The sequence below is a fragment of the Sphaerodactylus townsendi genome, unplaced genomic scaffold, assembly GCF_021028975.2.
Source record: "Sphaerodactylus townsendi isolate TG3544 unplaced genomic scaffold, MPM_Stown_v2.3 scaffold_24, whole genome shotgun sequence".
NCBI lineage: Eukaryota > Metazoa > Chordata > Lepidosauria > Squamata > Sphaerodactylidae > Sphaerodactylus > Sphaerodactylus townsendi.
This window is the reverse complement of record NW_025950407.1, coordinates 1,052,016-1,070,698: the sequence shown is the minus strand read 5'-3', so window position 1 is coordinate 1,070,698 and position 18,683 is coordinate 1,052,016. Positions and strand designations below refer to the sequence as shown.

Below are 18,683 nucleotides of genomic sequence, written 5' to 3'. Positions count from 1 at the left end.
TGCTGCTGGTACACAATGCTGCAGCCCATTTGTTCTCACATGGTGTCAGGGTCTATGGTTCTTATTCAAGCCCTTCATGACCTTCCTTGGCCCACAGAATGGCTTCCTCTGCAGATTCCCACCTGGCACTTGTGTTCTTCCCAGCTTAGTCTGTTCTCAGTCCCAACCTTGTCCAAGATGTGTTCTGCCAGTCTGAACTCGAGTCTTTTCGTTGGCCGCCTCCTGCCTCTGCAACAGCCTCCTGGAAGAGACCGGGGGGGGGGGGGGGGCTCCTGCAAAACCATATATCAGTATATGCCTGGACTGTGGGAAAGTGTTCACGTTCAGAGCAGAACTTACCATCAAGGAACACACACGGCAGAAACCATGTTCGTGTCTGAAGGGTGGCCAACACTTCAGTGAGAGGGAGCACCTTACTTCACATCAAAGAACTCACACAGGGGAGAAACCATATATGTCATAGGAATGTGGAAAAAACTTCACTTGCAGAACAAAACTGATTTCCCATCAAAGAATTCACACAGGGGAGAAACCATACAAATGCCTGGAGTGTGGAAAAGCCTTCAGTCGGAGTGGAAAACTTACTTCACATCAAAGAAGTCACAAAGGGGAGAAACCCTACAAATGCCTAGAGCATAGGTGTCAAACTCAAGCCATCCAGATGTTCATGGACTACAATTCCCAGCAGCCCATGCTAGCATAGCCAATTGGCCCTGCTGGCATGGGCTGATGGGAATTGTAATCCATGAACACCTGGACGGCCTGAGTTTGACACCTATGGCCTAGAATGTGGGAAAGATTTCATTCAGAGTGGAAACCTTATTTCCTATCAAAGAATTCACAAGGGAGAAACCACACAAATGCCTGGTGTGAGGAAAAGCCTTCATTCACAGCACAAGTTTCACTAAACATCACACGGGAGAAGCCATACAAATGCCTGTAGTGTGGAAGAAGCTTCCGTCAGAGTGGGAACCGGAATTCCCATCAAATAATTCACACAGGAGAGAACCCATACAAATGTCTGGAGTGTGGGAAATGCTTCATTCAAAGTGGAAACCTTACTTTCCATCAAACATCCCTTAGCATCCGAAAATTGCACCTAATGATTAGGTGGAATCTCATTCCTTCACCTGGAATACATTACTCCGTGGCCTAATCTCTAGACCAGCAGAAAACAAGCTTGCACCATTTTCAACACGACATCCCTTCAGATATTTAAACATGGCTATCATGGTGTCGTCCCCCTAACCTTCTCTTCTTTAGACTCAACATATCCTGCTGCCTAAGCCTTTCCTCATAGGTTGGGCATGGATTCTAGACCGTTTATCATTTTAGTCACCATCCTGTGGACACAACTCCAATATTTTTCATGCATTGTGGTGCCCAGAACTGGACACAGCATTCCAGGATAGGTCTGACCAATGCAGAATAGAGTGGCATTATTGCTTCCCTGAGATGCAACCCATAGTTTTGATCAAGGAAAGTACAGAAAGCTGTCAGTCTTGTACGCGTTGCTCCCACATCTCAATGGGGCTCACAGAACAGGGCCTCCCTGATTAATTCCATTCTGTTGTGGGCAAGTTCCTTTTGTCACCCCAAAATGACAAGCCCACGGGCCGCAAGATCTGCTCTCCCCCATCTGACTCATCGCAGAGCCTGGCAATTGGCATTTTTCCGGGTGCAGAAGGATTTTTTCCCCCAGAATACCGTCTTTCAAAGCAGACGAAGACGCTATTAAGTGACTGGTGTTTGGCCCTGAGTGGAGGAGGAAATTCTTTGTGACACCTATTGGAAAACAGAGCTCCAAATCCTCCAATCAGCATCTCCCATTTGGAATTGAAGTAAAGCATGACAAAGACTCCTGCTTGGTGAAAAGCAGACCTCTGGGAAGATGATTGAGCATTGATGTCTGCAGGAGAAAGTAGTACAAATCCAAGCCTTGGAGCTGCCCTTCCAGAGGAGTCTGAAAATTAGAAGATCCAGAGCACTGTCCTCAATGTTGGTGCTGGTACTAGATTGTTATTCTGTGCATTCTACATTTACAAACCTCTGTTTACACAACAGACACAAAAGAATGCCCAGGGAAGCGAGGGAGTGCTTGCTTCTAGCTGGAGAGGTTCAGGGATGGATCACAAACACGGCCAGCTGCCCTGGAAGCCAGCCCAGCCTCTTAATTGTAGCTGTGGGGGTGGGCAGCATGGTGTGGAAAGGGTGTTCAGCATGTACTCAGAGATGCTTCTCGCAGGCAGATATTGTTCCTATGGCTGCCACTTAGTTCAAGGCTTGTCTATCATATCACCCTCATCAACTCCGGCCTCTGACGAGGGATTCCCTCTTCTTTCATGCCCCCCCCCCACAAGAGGGAACCTGTCTCCTAATATGATACCCTCTGTAATACATGCAGGGACCACCTAAATTGGGGAGTGGAAGATCTCCCAGGATTACAGCTGAATTCCAGATGGCAGAGATGAGTTCCCCCGAAGAGCCTGGATTTATACCCCGCATTTCTCAACCACAAGGAGTCTCAAAGTTGCTTGCGAACTCCTTCCCTTCCTCTCCCCACGACAGGCACCTTGTGAGGTAGGTGGGACTGAGAGAGTTCAAAGAGAACTGTGACTAGGTCAAGGTCACCCAGAAGGATTCATGTGGAGGAGTGGAGAGTCAAACCCAGTTCTCCAGATTAGAGACCACACTGGCTGAACAGCAAAAATAGCAGCTTCGAACGGTAGAGTATAAGGCATTATATTTCATGGAGGTTTCTCCGCTCCCCAATCCCTGCTGTTCTGGGTGCCAAGCCTAAGTCTCCAGGAATTTTCGACCTCCAAGTTTGCAATCCTCATTCCCACAGATTAATTCTGATGAAATGGTGAGCTCCAGACTTTTTCCTGGTGATCTAAGTCCCTCCCTCCCCCCCACTTCTACTGGGTGACCCTGGGCCTGTCACAGTTCTCTCAGAACTCTCAGTCCCACCCACCCCACAAGGTGTCTTCTGTGGGGAATGGAAGGGAAGGAGTTTGTAAGCTGCTTTGAGACTCCATCTGGCTGAGAAAAGTGGGATATAAGTCTACATTCTTCAGACTCATTCTGCTCAAATCAGCTTTCTCCTCTGGTCCACGATGCTGAGGAAAAGTGCTGCTATTTGTGGAATGAATCTGCAGGTTCCGGCCTCCTGGACCTGGCTGAGCAGCAGAGCATCTATCTTTGGTTAACGTTTTATTCTTGAGGCCATAACAGCAGAAGCAAAACATATGCAGGTAAAGTAACTTCAAAATTAAACATGCAATAAAATATCTGTAACCAATAGGGAAAAATCAGACATTATTAAAATAGTTAAACAGGTGGGCTAGTTGGTGGTGGATCAAGTTTGTTATCATGAATTTTTTTCCCTAACGTTAATGTTTTTATTTCAAGCAGCTTTTAATATCCAGATTTTAGCAAGCTCATTTTAGGTTTTATAGAGTATTTTAGTGACTTTAAAACAGTATGTTTTACTGAATGCTATTGTATTCAGCTTTATTGTTCTCAGTTTTATTGTTAATGGATTGCTGTTATTGTATTATTCTATTGTGTTTTGTAAGCCACCTTCCATATGGCTTGAGAAAGGTGGAGTAAAAATACTTTAAATAAAATAAAAATGGCGATATAAGTAATGAACGGAAAGACATCTGCCGACAAAAATTTAATTTGATCCTTATCCAGTTGTATACAAAAGATCCCAGGTGCAAGTTAAAAGGACCAGGTAGGAAGTGATATCAAATATTTTTCTCCACCTAAACTGCTGCCAGCTGCCGGAGTCACACCTTTCGTGAATTGCTTTAAATGGGCGTGGTTCAGCTTTCAGTAAACGATGCTTAAGAGCTTGGGAGTCTTGCTGGATCCAGGGCTGCTGTTGGAGAAACAGATGGTCATAATGGCCCAAAATGCTCTTTCCTCCCTACCTGCAGTTAAGAAGCCGGCTCCCAATTTGCAGGTGCCTGATGTGGTCCCACCAATCCATGCTTCAGGAACCTCCAGGCTAGATTAACGTAACATGCTCTTCACGACGGTCTTGAAACTGCAGCTGGTACCCAATGCTGCAGCCAATTTGTTGTCACATGGTGTCAGGATCCAATCCAAGACACTGATTCTTACCATTCAAGCCCTTCATGACCTTCCAGGGCCCACATACAGGAGAGAACACGCTTCCTCTGCAGATTCCCACGTGGCACTTGTGTTCTTCCCAGCATGGTCTGTTCTCAGTCCCCATCTTGTCCAAGATGTGTTCTGCCACAATCTGGACTCGAGCCTTTTCGTTGGCCGCCCCCTGCCTCCGCAACAACCTCCTGGAAGAGACTGGGGGCTCCCGTCCTCCTGGCTTTCCAGTGAGGCTAAAAACCAGGTGTTCCAAAAAACATTTGTGGGCAGTCAAAGTCCAGGCAAGGGGCAATGCCCACTGGCGGGAAGCATAAGGTCTTCTTAGGCTGGTTTTAATAGGATTTTATCCCAGATTTTTAATGGTTGCTTGATGAAATCATTTTATATTGTTGATTTAAAAAATTAATTGGCTGCTTGGATGTGTGGAGAACTTTGACCTCCCGAGTATCTCCTTCCCCCTCCATATGGATGGACAACCCTGAAAAGATGTTGCAGAAGTATAACAGGGGAGGGGCAAAGGCCCAGGCAAGGGCAGAGGCAGATGTCACAAGACTGCACCCTCTGTAGAAATCCTGCTTTACCTTTGTTGATTTTACTAGCCATTACTCCTCCAAGCAAAAGAAAGAATCAACTGGGCATTGTGGGTTTTCTGGGTGGTGTGGCCAAGGCTTGGTAGTTTTTGCTCTGCATGTGGGCAAAACATTAGGACCAAAGACCACAACCTGGAAAACCCACAATAGCCAAAGGAAGAAAGGTTCCTCCAAGGTCAAATTCTGCTCTCAGGTGTCTTCATTGTGAGTCTACAGAGGATGCCCCCACTCACCTCATAGTCTGCCTTTTTCTCCGGGAACCTGTAAACACGCGTCTCTTGTGACGGCCGATCTCAGAACAGAACATTGTTCGGCGCCATCAGCGGAATTAAAGCGACGTGTTCAGCACACGGGTGTCAATGGCAGCCTCTAGCTGGGTTCTTGGCAGCTCCTTCATGGGGTTTTTGTTGTGTTCTATTTAGAGTCCCTGGAACACTGAGCAGTTTGCTTCCACCCAGCGAGACAATCGGCAGGAGCCAGATCAGCAGATCCAGGAAATTACACAGCAAACGAACAATCTTGGTTGCAGGGGCTTGAGGTGTGGGAGGGGACTGAGGAGGTACCAGCAGACGTACAGCAGCAGCATAACGCGAAACCAAGACTGGAGTTTTCTCCCCAGAGGAAAGATCTCACTGTTTTTTTGTCTGTGGATGCTGCTGTCAGTTTGCAGATCTTGTCTTGTGGCTTGGCAGTTTTTAGTTCTTATCTATAAGCAGAAAAGGGTCTGGTTTTCCTGGTCTAGTTTTTAATTTAATTATTAAATTTATAAACTGTTCTCTCTCGAGTGGGGCTCAGAGCAGTGTGTAACCTCTATCTGTGCGTTCTGTTGGGCAGAACTTGGAATGAGTTTGTGTAACCCCCATGCCCAGAATGGGTTGGCCCAGAATGGGTTGACCCAGTAAGGGGTGGAGACTCAGAGCAGCAAGAGGCTGCAGGAGAGAGCTCTTTGGAGAAGACAAGGGTACCAGACTCGGACCTTGATTACTATAAGCCCTTAACACCTTGTTAAGGTAATTGCAATATTGTTGGGAACTACTGGGAAGGTAGTTGTTGTTTTTGCTATGTTGTAAATGTTGGAGTTTATTGTTTCAGGGTTTTCTTTTGTGGTTGTAATAGGCTGGTGAGAGTTCTCCTGAAAACCTTCATCATGTTGCAACCTGTTCATCAAGCCCTTGGAGTCTTCAGGAGCCAGCCAACTTGCAAAGCAAAGAATTTGGACTTGGCAATATCAGTAGACTGTAAATAGAAGGACTTGAAATGCAACCTGAACAGGACCTTGAATTGTAACGTTAAATGTTGATGTTTTAAAAGTGTTATTTGTAAAGAGAAGTAAACTGTTTTGTTTAAATTTGGCTCTTTGCAAACTCATTCCAAGTACTGCCCCACAGAACCCACAAGCTGAGGTTACATTTGCAACAACAAATTAAAAAAAAACCAAAATGGTTTACTTTCTTAACATATAACATCAACATTTACCATCACACTTCAAGGTCCTGTTCAGGTTGCATTTTCAAGTCCTTGTATTTACAGTCTACTGATACTGCCAAGTCCAATTCTTCTTTGCAAGTGGGTTGGCTCCTGAAGACTCCAAGGGCTTGGTGAACAGGATTCAACATGATGAAGGTTTCCAGGAGAACTCTCACCCATTACTAACATAAAAAGAAACCCTGAAACAATAAACTCCAACATTTACAACATAGCAAAAATAAACAACTACCTTCCCAGTAGTTCCCAACAACATTGCAGTTACCTTAACAAGGTGTTAAGGGCTTATAGAAATCAAGGTCCGAGTCTGGTAGCCTTGTCTCCTCCAAACTACATGAGCTCTGCTGCAGCCTCTTGCTGCTTTGAGTCTCCACCCCTTACTGGGTCAACCCATTCTGTGCATGGGGGTTACAAGTGCACAACAATATATACCATTACAATTGTACAATAAAATATAAAGATTTAAATCTACAATTCGCACAGTACGCAACCCTTTCTTTTTTAAACCTGAGGGCAGGATTAATAACAAGTATAAAATATCAATAAAGAGCATAAACTGGAAAAAGAACACAAAAGATCAAAAAACATTTCATAAAAGGATGAGGCCAGCTAGATGGTCTGGCGTTGGTGTCCTCCTCTCCATCTTCTCCCGGGGCTGGCCAGGGCTGGGCTGAGTCACTCTCCCCCTGCTTGGAAGACCATGATGAGGCCTGAATTACCCCCTAGTCCTCCACAGCAGTTTGATTGGCAGGAGAGGCTTGGCCAAAGGGGGGCTCCAAGTGGAACAGGGTTGCCAACCTGCAGGGGGTGACTGGAGATCTCCCAGCATCACAGCTGTCCTGCAGACCAGCTCACCTGGAGAAAATGACCCCTCTGAAAGGCGGATCTCCCCATGGAAGACCCCTCCCCCTCCTCAGACTCCACCCCCAAACCTCCAGGTGTTTCCCAGAACGGAGTGATTATGCTCTATGGGACAGTAAGATGAATGCGGAGAACCGGGTTTGACTCCCCCCACCCCCCATGAACTCTGATCTGGTGAACTGGGTTTGTGTTGGAGATATTTTCTATTTTGGGGCATTTAATGTAAGTGGAACAGCGGGGGAAACACCCATGCAGAGAAAGGGACATTTCTGCGGGTCTCCCAGGCGCCCCCAGCCCCTCCCCCCTCCAAGGCCTCCCCCCCCTCAGCGGCCCTCGGAGGGTTAAAGGGAGAGAGAGAGACACAGTCCCAGAGAGGTCGCGGAGGGAGGAGGAGACACACTTCCTGCCCCTCCCGGAAGTCTCCTCTGCTCCCCGCCATGCTGTTTGAATGGCCGGGCGGGAGGCCGGTGAGCTGGAGGGGGCGGGATGGGGGTGGGGGGCTAAAGGCGAGGCCCGCGGCAGAGGGGGGAGGGGAGGTGGGGGGGTCCCTGGGCCCCTTTGTGCGGAGGAGCTGCGAGGCCCCCGCGAGGGCTGGATCCGAACTCGGCGCCCGGGGAGGCTCGGCGGGGCTGGAGGGGCCGGGGGTCCCAGGGGCGCCTTTCGGAAGCGGGGAGGGGCGCCCAGCGTGGGACCGGGGTGGTGGGGGAGGCGGGCTGTGGGGCGCTGGACCCTCGAAATGAAGGAGACCCCCCTCCCCCCCACCAGCCCCGGGCCAGGCTCTGACGCCCCCCCCCCCCGCCCTGCAGTGGCCGGACTCTTCGGGGCAGAGTTCAGGTTCCCGGAGGGGGTCGCAGAGCCTGCAGCGGCCATTCAGCAAAGGGGCCTTTTCCGGGTTAAGGAGCCCCCCGCCCTCCCCCCGGGAATCCCAGCTGCCCTCGGAGGGGGGAGGATGAAGACGAACCAGGCATGCGCCAGGCAGAGCTTCAGGGTGTCCCCCAGATGAGGCCTCCGCTGCTGGGTTGTGGGGGAGGGGGCGTCTCTGGCTTCTGGGAAGGGGCTTGTGGGCTTTTTTCCTCCCCCACGTGGTTGTGGAGCATCAGGGCGCCTCCTCTGATCTCTTGCTTTCCTGCCAAGCTGGAGGCTGCAACTGAGCCCCTTCAGGGGGCTGCCATTTTAAACCCCCCTGGGGTGGCTTTAGGCAGGATCAGGAACTCTTTGCCCCAGAGTGGATGTGCGAAGGTTGGAAGGAGGGTTCTCCGCCCTCTCCTGCTCTGGGCAAAAGGAAGAGAGCCGCCATGCAGCCAGCTCAGGTAAAGGATGGGGGGTTTACTGGAGGGACATGCACAAGGGGGCAGGGATGGTTCCTTCCGTTCCAGGGCTCCCAGGATGGGGCTCCTTGCCCTTGGTTCTGGTGCTGCCAGATTTCAAGGCTGCCCATGGTGAGCCCCCTCCTCTCGCTGTTCCCTTGTCGAGACTGGCGGGAGAAGAGAAGGCCAAGCAGGAGTGAGGGGGATCCACACTTCCTGCCCCTCTCTGAAGTCTCATCTGCTCCCTCCCCAGATGCTGTTTGAATAGCTTGGGGGGAGGTTGGTGCGCTGGAGGGGGCGGGATGGGGGTGTGGGGGGTTGCAAGGCGAGACCCGAGGCAGAGGTGGGGGGAGGGGGTCCCTGGGCCCCTTCGTGCAGAGGAGCCGCGAGGCTCCCATGGAGGGTTAGACAGCGGGATCCGAACTCGGCGCCCAGGGAGGCCTAACGGGGCTGGTGGGCCAGGGGTCCCAGAGGCGCTTTTCAAGAGGGGGGAGGGGCGCCCGGGGGGAGTCTTGGGGGAGGTGTTGACCTAAGGACCCAGAGAGGTGGGACCAGAGTGGTGGTGGTGGTGGTGGAGGATCAAGCGCGGGAGGCGTGCTCTGGATCACAAAAACAGGGAAAACTCACTAGTGGGTTGTGTCTGCAAAACAGCCCCAGTGTAGGGAGACCCTCACACCTCAGTCTTTTCTGGTACTCAGCTCTCGCTCTTGTTCCTCTCTCATTCTCCTTTTGTTCCTTTGCCGCTTCCTCTACTGTTTGGGGGCTCTTTTTTCTACTCTGCTGCATATTCATGGGCAGGACCTCTTCCCTCCAGGCCTTGTGGATTATCAAATGCAGTTGCTGGATCTCTTTCAGATCATCTGGGAAGACCATCTCTGGCATGAGCATAAATCTGAGATCTGGTCCACAGAGACTGACAGGGTGGAGTTAGACGGGAAAAACATCAGGGCCTTTCTGTCTGCTTTTTCCACACGTGGGAGCTTCACCTGAGACTGTGGATGGAGGAATGCATTTTCCCCTCCGTTAAAATTTCCCTGCCATATAAACGCAACATGGCCAGTCGAGGCAGGGAGGTCAGGAACTATTTCCTTGGATGGCTAATTTTCTGTGTGCGGGGAGATAGTCACTCCTAGCTGGCTTCTGTCACCTGCAACTTTACGTCAAGCAGTCTGTCTCATCTCTCAGGATGCTGCCTGCCCAAAACCAGCATAACCCTCTCAATGTGCAGGCAGGCTGGGGAGCATTGGCCTCCCTGAGTGTGGGGAGGGTGTGGGGTAGCTTCAGGCATGTGAGGGACTCTTTGCCCCAGAGTGGCTGTGCAGGGGTTGTGCCGAGGGTGTATGAATGTGGGACCCCCCACCCCCAAAATACAGTAGTGAGGAAAAGATGATGGGTCAAACACTCCAGATCCTTCTTAGATCAAAGGTTGTGACCGAAGCTGTTATGCAGAGAGGGTCATTCAAAGAACTGGCACAGGAAACGTGTTTGCAGGGCAAAAAAGGAATTCCCCACCCCTTTCATTTCTCCCCCTCCCAGGCAAGAGTGAAAAGACGTACTTGATGCCTTCTCCGCCATCTCCTGCGCTGGGCAAAAGGGAGAGAGCCACCATGCAGCCAGCTCAGGTAATGGGCAGCGAGTGGGGGGTGGGGTTACTGGTCAGACAAGCACGAGAGGGCAAGGATGGTTCCTTCTGTTCCAGGGCTTGGAGGATCGGGCTCCTTGCCCTTGGTTCTGGTGCTGCTAGATTTCCAGACTGCCCGTGGCGACCTTCGTTGTCTATCACGGCAGGAGCAAAGAAGCCAAAGCCGGAACTATGAAACAAAACTGGACTGTGAATGAAACCAGAGGCCTTTGTAAAGATAGACGTGAGAGGTTCCCATATTGCAGGGGCAGTGCTTGATGGAATATTGGAAAGCACAGAACAGTTACTAACCACATTGTTAGAGGCCCTCTCCTTCCAAGGAATTGCTGGAGGGACGCCATTCACACCTGCGGTGGGAAAGGGGCACAGATTGGGATATGCTACCAGATCTTTCTCTCACTGCTCTTTCTTTCGGTTTCTTTGATGCTAGCAACGGTGGATAACTGGGCAAGGATCCTGGCACCATTTCCGAAGTGGTGACGGGTGGTGGCTGGGCACACTCGCCCCTCTGGTCTTGGGACACTCAACTCCCTAACGGGCCTTCCTATTCTTTGTTTCTTTCACATTCCTGGGATGGGGCAGGGGGAGGGTGGTGAGCCTGTGGGAATAAAATCTGTTCCCCAGACTGGGGTGTTTAGAACTGGCTTTAGCAAAGCCGGGTGCATTCTGCTGCATCAATCGTCTTCTGAGCACGGAATCCAGAGCCTCATATTGACTTCAGACATAGAACCTGACATATATTCCAAAAGGTCCACCATGTCGTCTTCTCTTCCAGCCGTCACGTTGAACAAGCCATTTTTTATGCTTTTCAAAATTCTAAAGGCACGCTTCAGTGATAGGAAATCTCATGAATGAGGGCATAAATTAGAGTGTTTAAAAAGACAGAGTTTAATTCTTCGAATATATTTTCTTCACTCGTTATTGAGCCAGATATTTTGTCAGACAGTCCTAGAAGTCACTGTCAATTTTTTACAGACTGGCTTAAAACATCCAAAACTCTAAACTACATTCCTACAGTATTCTTCTGTTTCATATTCTTCTGTTTCCTAAAATTTCAGAAAATGTTGACAGAGAGACATTTTTCTCTCTTTCTCACAATACTAGAACCAGGGGGGCATTCATTGAAAATGCTGGGGGGAAGAATTAGGACTAATAAAAGGAAACACTTCTTCACGCAACGTGTGATTGGTGTTTGGAATATGCTGCCACAGGAGGTGGTGATGGCCACTAACCTGGATAGCTTTAAAAAGGGCTTGGACAGATTTATGGAGGAGAAGTCGATCTATGGCTACCAATCTTGATCCTCCTTGATCTGAGATTGCAAATGCCTTAGCAGACCAGGTGCTCGGGAGCAGCAGTAGCAGCAGCAGAAGGCCATTGCCTTCACCTCCTGCACGTGAGCTCCCAAAGGCACCTGGTGGGCCACTGCGAGTAGCAGAAAGCTGGACTAGATGGACTCTGGTCTGATCCAGCAGGCTAGTTCTTATGTTCTTATGTTCTAAACCCGATGAGCAGGAGCTTGCAGTCCCCGGAATGCAGAAAATTAATTGCTGCAGGGATTCTCTCTGGGCAGTATTCAAGTCGCCTCCGGCTTTTTCTCCCTGCAGCAACTGAATTGTAAGGCCAGGCAGGAGGAAGCAAAAGAGCAAATTGCAAAGGAAAATAATCACCTCCAAAATAATCAGCCACATCCTGATCTATTGGGGTGGGGTGGGGGCCAACAGCATGGGCTCAAGACCAGAGGAAAGATACTTATGAGTTGCTAAAAAAGGCAGGGATTTCTTGATCCTGTCAGAAAGCAGGGCAGGAGGGGGAGAGGAGAGGGGCCACATGAAACCTTCAGAAGATTGTGCAGGTCTCCCTCTTCATGTTTAGTTTTCGTTTCACCTGGTTTCAATCCAACTAGTTGTTGAACTGTGGAATTCCACAAGTATCTCTGGAATTTAACCCCCAAATTAGCAGTCGGAACAGTGTGGAAGCACATGTGCCGGGATCAAGTTAGAATAGAATTGCAGAAGAAAATGCTCATAATGAAAAGGGGCAGGTATTCGTTTGACCCAACTAAGGTCAGTAGAAAATGGACTCGTTTTAAGAAAGCAAGCAAGATGTTTGCTAGCTGGACCAGTTAATAAACATTCCTTGATAAGGGAACATACTTACTGCTGTGTGATTTGGCTTATAAATAAAATAAGCACATCATATAAATTGGCTTATAAATTAAATAAGCGCCATTCCCCACCCCCCTTTCCCAAACGCCTACCTTGTCTCCTGGCTTCCGGCTTGTCGCAGAGGCCAGGGGGGCGTGTCCAGAGCCGTCGCTCCAGGCTGCGGGGGCGTGTCCCCTGGCTTCTGCGACGAGCTGGAAGCCAGGAGAGAAGGTAGGCATTCGGCAACGGCGCAGCCTGTGCAAAGGCTGCGCCGCCTTCCGCACTCCTGGGACCATCAGCATTGTTTATCCCGACGCACCCCCGCGCCGTTGCAGTACAGAAAGGGCCAATGTCTCTGTTTTTGGCTGTCCCACCCACAGACCAGCTTTCCACTGATGTAAAGAAATGTATCCTTCTTGCAGGATGGAGTATCCTTTGAAGAGGTGGCTGTGCATTTCACCACGGAGGAGCGGGACCTGTTGCGGCCAGCGCAAAGGGCTCTGTACAAGGAAGTCATGCTGGAGAACTTTCGGAATGTGTCTTCTCTGGGTGAGGATCCTTTTCTTCTTGGCTGATCCCAATAGCAGATCTGTGCTACCCTCCATGATCCTTCCTCTGATTTGGGAGGTCTTTTGGGTTTACGTGACAGAGAGCAAACCCCTGCCTGGCAATTCTGTGTTGGGCCACCTGGGAGGACATCAGAAGAGGTTTGAATGAGAAGGTGTCTCTCCAGTCTTGCCTTACTTGGGCTGAGGTTGCTGTGGAGGGAACTTTGCCTTGCCAGTGACTTAGTTTACAGCTAGCATTTTCCTCTCAATTTGGCAGGGAGTACCAAATAACTTCCAATTCTGGATGGATGATTCTTGGCCCTGTATTGTCTTCTGTCCCATTCGTAATACTTGCCTATTGTGTATCTGTGGATGGGCTGTCAAACTCTCTGGGGGAATTTATTTGCACTCAGGAGGGCTCTAATTTTGGTGGTGGTTGTTTTTTCTCCCTGATTACCAGGTCCTCTGATTGCTAAGCCTGAGCTCATAGCCCAACTAGAACAGGAAGAAGAGGTGTTTCTCAGGACCTTCAATGAAGAGGAGGAACTGGCAGGTAGCTACTATATGTTCCTTGGGCCTGTACTTTGCCTGTGCTTTCTTTAAAGAGCAGGTGGATTTATATGAGGATTATCCTCACTGTTTGACTTTCCTCAGAGTTTGTATGAGATGTGAATGTAAAGATGGTGGCTGTAGATCTGGAACCTATGAAAACAGCCTGCTTCCTTCTACCAAGTCAGATCACTCATTCACTGTCCACCCTGAGTGGCATTGGCTCTCTGGCAGGGCTGTTTCTCAGGCACCTGACATCCTTTTAGATGGAGATGCCAGGGACTTATCTGGGGGAATCTGTGGACTTTGTGGGAGGCTGCAGTCTGGACCCTTCTGAGATGACACATGATTGAGAACAGCTGCTCTTTCTGATGATGTTCCAACTGAAAGGGAAGGAATGGTGAAGTTATTCCCAAGATTGAACATCCTTTGAATGTAAACGAGATTTCTCCAATCCATTTTTGTAATTATTTTCCATTCCTATTTTTCCCCAGGTTTAGCTGAAATAAAAAAGAGAGAGGGAGGGAGAGAGAGAAAATGGAGTTAGAGCTTTTGAGGAGACTGCTGCTCCTTCATTTTAATAAAAAGCTAGGGGATTGAGTGTGGCTTAAACAACTTCAGGGGTGTCTTGCTGAGAATAGGAGGGCAATTCATTCATGCTCTGGCCAGGGGGACATTTCTGAGTCAAACACCGCAAACAGAAAATTCCCACAAGAGCCCCAGTTCCATCAACCCTCACTGACATGGGAATAGAAATCAATAAAGCAGTCAGAAACATTTTTCACTGCCTAACAAGAAAATAACAGGCCTGTGGCTACATTTGGGGGCCGGTGTTTTGATTTCCAGTTTAGGACAGAGAAGGATCTCTTGGGCAATAACCTCCCTGATGAAATCCTATGCTCCTTTTAATTGGCCCAAACTAAAGATCAGTCTGTATCATGTGATATTTCAAAGGACCAGATTGCCATCCAGGATTCTGGAAATGGTTTTTAGAGACAGGGCGCTTCAGTTCTTGCATGCTGTACACCAAGTAGTTCAGTTCAGTCTCTAACATTCAAACTGAGGTTTTTTTTATACCACAGTTCATACCACAGTTCTCTTTCCTCAGGAGAAGGGGAGTCAGGGAATGAAATGAAAGAGCATTGTGTGAAGGAAAAGCAAGATATATATTCAGATGGAAAAGACAGCAATGAATATTGTGATGCCCTGAAAAAGGAGAGCCCATATAAATGTCTGGAGTGTGGCAAAGACTTCAGTGAGAGTAGACGCCTTATCTCCCATCAAATCGTTCACACAGGGGAGAAACTATACAAATGCCTGGAGTGTGGAAAAGGCTTCCGCAAGAAGGCACACCTCACTTCCCACCGAAGAATGAAATGTGGAAAAGGTTTCAATAGGAGTGAAAGCCTAACTTCTCATCAAAGAATTCACACAGGGGAAAAACCACATAAATGTCTGGAGTGTGGAAAAGACTTCACTCACAGCAAAAGTCTTGCTTGTCACCAAAGAACTCACACAGGAGAGAAACCATACAAGTGCCTGGTCTGTGAAAAAAGCTTCCGTCAGAGTGGACATCTTACTTCCCATCAAGGTATTCACACAGGGGAGAAACCATACAAATGCCTGGTGTGTGGAAAAGGCTTCATTCAGAGTGGAACCCTTACATCCCATCAAAGAATTCACATAAGAGGGAAACCATACAAATGCTTGGTCTCTAGAAAAGGCTTCATTCAGAGTGATAGCCTTACTTACCATCAAAGAATTCACACAGGGGAGAAACCATATAAATGCCTGGAGTGTGGAAAAGCCTTCAGACTCAGTGGTGAGCTTACTTCCCATCAAAGAATTCACACAGGAGAGAAGCCATACAAATGCCTGGTTTGTGGAAAAAGCTTCCGTCAGAGTGGACATCTTACTTCCCATCAAGGTATTCACACAGGGGAGAAACCATACAAATGCCTGGAGTGTGGAAAAGAGTTCAATAGGAGTGACAGCCTTACTTCCCATCAAAGAATTCACACAGGGGAGAAACCACACAAATGCCTGGAGTGTGGAAAAGGATTCAATAGGAGTGACAGCCTTACTTCCCATCTCAGAATTCACACAGGAGAGAAACCATATAAATGCCTGGAGTGTGGAAAAGCCTTCAGTCACTGCAAAACTCTTACTTCTCACCAAATAATTCACACAGGGGAAAAACCATACAAATGCCTGGAGTGTGGAAAAGCATTCAATAGGTGTGACAGCCTTGCTTCTCATCAAAGAATTCACACAGGGGAAAAACCATACAAATGCCTGGAGTGTGGAAAAGCCTTCAGACTCAGTGGAGAGCTTACTTCCCATCAAAGAATTCACACAGGGGAGAAGCCAAACAAATGCCTGGAGTGTGGAAAAGTATTCAATAGGAGTGACAGCTTTGCTTCTCATCAAAGAATTCACACAGGGGAGGCACCATTCAAATGCCTGGAGTGTGGAAAAGAGTTCAATAGGATTGACAACCTTACTTCCCATCGAAGAATTCACACAGGGGAGAAACCATACAAATGCCTAAAGTGTGGAAAAGGATTCAATAGGCGTGACAGCCTTACTTCCCATCAAAGAATTCACACAGGAGAGAAACCATATAAATGCCTGGAGTGTGGAAAAGCCTTCAGTCACTGCAAAACTCTTACTTCTCACCAAAGAATTCACACAGGGGAGAAGCCATACAAATGCCTGGAATGTGGAAAAGGATTCAATAGGAGTGACAACCTTACTTCCCATCAAAGAATTCACACAGGAGAGAAACCATATAAATGCCTGGAGTGTGGAAAAGCCTTCAGTCATTGCAAAAGTCTTACTTCTCACCAAAGAATTCACACAGGGGAAAAACCATACAAATGCCTGGAGTGTGGAAAAGGATTCAATAGGCATGACAGCCTTGCTTCTCATCAAAGAATTCACACAGGGGAAAAACCATACAAATGCCTGGAGTGTGGAAAAGCTTTCAGTCACAGCAAAAGTCTTGCTTGTCACCAAAGAACTCACACAGGAGAGAAACCATACAAATGCCTGGTCTGTGCAAAAAGCTTCCGTCAGAGTGGACATCTTACTTCCCATCAAGGTATTCACACAGGGGAGAAACCATACAAATGCCTGGTGTGTGGAAAAGGCTTCATTCAGAGTGACAGCCTTACTTCCCATCAAAGAATTCACACAGGGGAGAAACCATACAAATGCCTGGAGTGTGGAAAAGAGTTCAATAGGAGTGATAGCCTTACTTCTCATCAAAGAATTGACACACGGGAGAAACCATGCAAATGCCTGTAGTGTGGAAAAGCTTTCAGTCACTGCAAAAGTCTTAGTTTTCATCAAAGAATTCACACAGAGGGGAAAGCACACAAATGCCTAGAGTGTGGAAAAGGATTCAATAGGTGTGACAACATTAATTCCCATCAAAGAATTTACACAGGGGAGAAGCATACAAATGCATGTAGTGTGGAAAAGGATTCAATAGGAGTGACAGCCTTACTTCCCATCAAGGTATTCACACAGGGGAGAAACCATACAAATGCCAGGAGTGTGGAAATTATGTAGGGTGGTGAGAACCACAAAGGATTCCGAAGAGCTCCAAGTGGACCTTGATAAATTAGGTGATTGGGCTAAGAAACGACAAATGCAGTTCAATGTAGCAAAATGTAAAGTGATGTACATAGGGGCAAAAAATCCAAACTTCTCATACACGCTACAGGGATCAGTGCTATCAGTCACAGATCAGGAAAGGGATTTGGGCGTCTTAGTTGATAGTTCCATGGGAATGTCAACTCAGTGCATGGCAGCTGTGAAAAAGGCAAACTATGCTGGGGATAATTAGGAAAGGAGTTGATAATAAAACTGCAAGGATTGTCATGCCCTTATATAAAGCCGTGGTGCGACCGCACTTGGAGTCCTGTGTTCAGTTCTGGTCGCCACATCTCAAAAAGGATATCGAAGAGATAGAAAAAGTGCAGAGAAGGGCAATGAGGATGATTGAAGGATAGGAGCACCTTCCTTATGAGGAGAGGCTGCAGCGTTTGGGACTCTATAAAATTATAAAATTATGCATGGGGTAGAAAATGTCGACAGAGAGAAATTTTTCTTGTTCTTATGTTCTTAAAAGGATTCAATAGGAGTGACAGCCTTACTTACCATCAAATAACACAGTGGAGAAACCATACAAATACCTGGAGTGAGGAAAAGGATTCACTGTGAGTAGAAGCCTTACTTCCCATCAAATAATCCACACAGTTGAGAAACCATAGAAATGCCTGGAGGGTGGAAAAGGGTTCAATAGGAATGACAGCCTTACTTCCCATCAAAGAATTCACACAGAGAATAAACCATATAAATGCTTGGAGTGTGGAAAGTGATTCACTGTGAGTGGAAACCTTATTTCCCATCAAATAATTCACACAGGGGAGAAACCATACACATGCCTGGAGTTTGGAATAGGAGTCATTAGGAGTGACAGCCTTACTTCCCATCAAATACTTCACACATTGGAGAAAGCATACAAATGCCTGGAGTGTGGGAAAGCCGTTAGTCACTGCAAAAGTCTTACTTTTCATCAAAGAATTCACACAGGGGAGAAACCATACAAATGCCTTGACTGTGGAAAAAGCTTCCATAAGAGTGGACATCTTACTTCCCATCAAGGTATACACACGGAGCGAAGTCATGCAAATGCCTGGAGTGTGGAAAAGCCTTCAGTCATAGCACGTCTTACTTCACATCAGAGAACTGACTCAGGAGAAACCATAGAAATGTGTCAGCTGTGTAAAAAGTTTCCGTAAGAGTGGATACCTAAGCTCCCATCTTAGAATCCATTCAGGGAAGAAACCATACCAATGCCTGGAATGTGGAAAAGGGTTCAGTCGGAATGGAAGCCTCACTTCACATCAAAGAATCCACACACGATAGACGCCATATAAATGCCTGATGTCTGGAAAAGACTTCAGTTGGAGATTAGATCTTACTCTCCATGAAAGTATTCAAAGTTCTTTTCATCAAAATACAAATGCCTGTGGTGTGGAAGGTACTTCAGTCAGAGACTAAATCCATTTAGAAATGGTCAGTAGCCTTCAGGGATGAGTCAACTCCATAGGAGAGTAAAAAAACCCCATGGATAAGGCCAAAGACAAATCCATATAAAAATACAAAGTTCTGAGGAAGACTTTTCGAAAACGCTGTTCCATCATCTTTTCATTTCGGCATCTTGTCACTGTATCTAAGAGCCCATGGGAAACGGGCTGCAGCATGGAACCGTGGTTACTCAATTGGTTGGATATCAGTCTTTCATGTAATTATCCACATGTTATTTGAATGTATATGTGGCAACATTACTTTTCATGACGTTATATAAAACTGTATAAGGATTCAAGTCCTAAGATTGATTTGATTCT

General features: G+C 47.6%; 2 protein-coding genes across 21 annotated transcripts in view; both read left to right on the top strand.

Moving 5' to 3' along the window:
- The window catches only part of LOC125425245 (zinc finger protein 91-like), a 42,314-nt gene extending 25,430 nt beyond the window's left edge, over positions 1-16,884 (top strand). Inside the window, exons 7-10 of one of the 5 annotated variants that reach the window (XM_048482810.1) lie at positions 525-613; positions 15,544-15,657; positions 15,995-16,102; positions 16,187-16,884. In XM_048482810.1, the coding sequence (XP_048338767.1) occupies positions 525-613; positions 15,544-15,657; positions 15,995-16,102; positions 16,187-16,654 (779 nt within the window). In that variant the 3' untranslated portion in view covers positions 16,655-16,884. Of the gene's footprint in view, positions 1-524; positions 614-15,543; positions 15,875-15,958 lie in introns of all 5 variants that reach the window. The other 4 variants (XM_048482808.1, XM_048482809.1, XM_048482806.1 and 1 more) reach the window with 4 other exon arrangements.
- LOC125425246 (zinc finger protein 420-like) overlaps positions 1-18,683 on the top strand; it is a 92,261-nt gene that overhangs the window by 11,107 nt on the left and 62,471 nt on the right. For 4 of the 16 annotated variants that reach the window (XM_048482827.1, XM_048482829.1, XM_048482821.1 and 1 more), the window contains exons 1-4: positions 7,450-7,537; positions 9,914-9,999; positions 12,589-12,715; positions 13,175-13,267. The exons of 1 other annotated variant lie outside the window; for it this stretch is intronic. In XM_048482827.1, the coding sequence (XP_048338784.1) occupies positions 7,519-7,537; positions 9,914-9,999; positions 12,589-12,715; positions 13,175-13,267 (325 nt within the window). In that variant the 5' untranslated portion in view covers positions 7,450-7,518. Of the gene's footprint in view, positions 1-7,449; positions 7,538-8,140; positions 8,381-9,400; positions 9,451-9,913; positions 10,000-12,588; positions 12,716-13,174; positions 13,268-18,683 lie in introns of those variants that run through there. 11 more of the 16 variants (XM_048482832.1, XM_048482822.1, XM_048482833.1 and 8 more) reach the window with 7 other exon arrangements.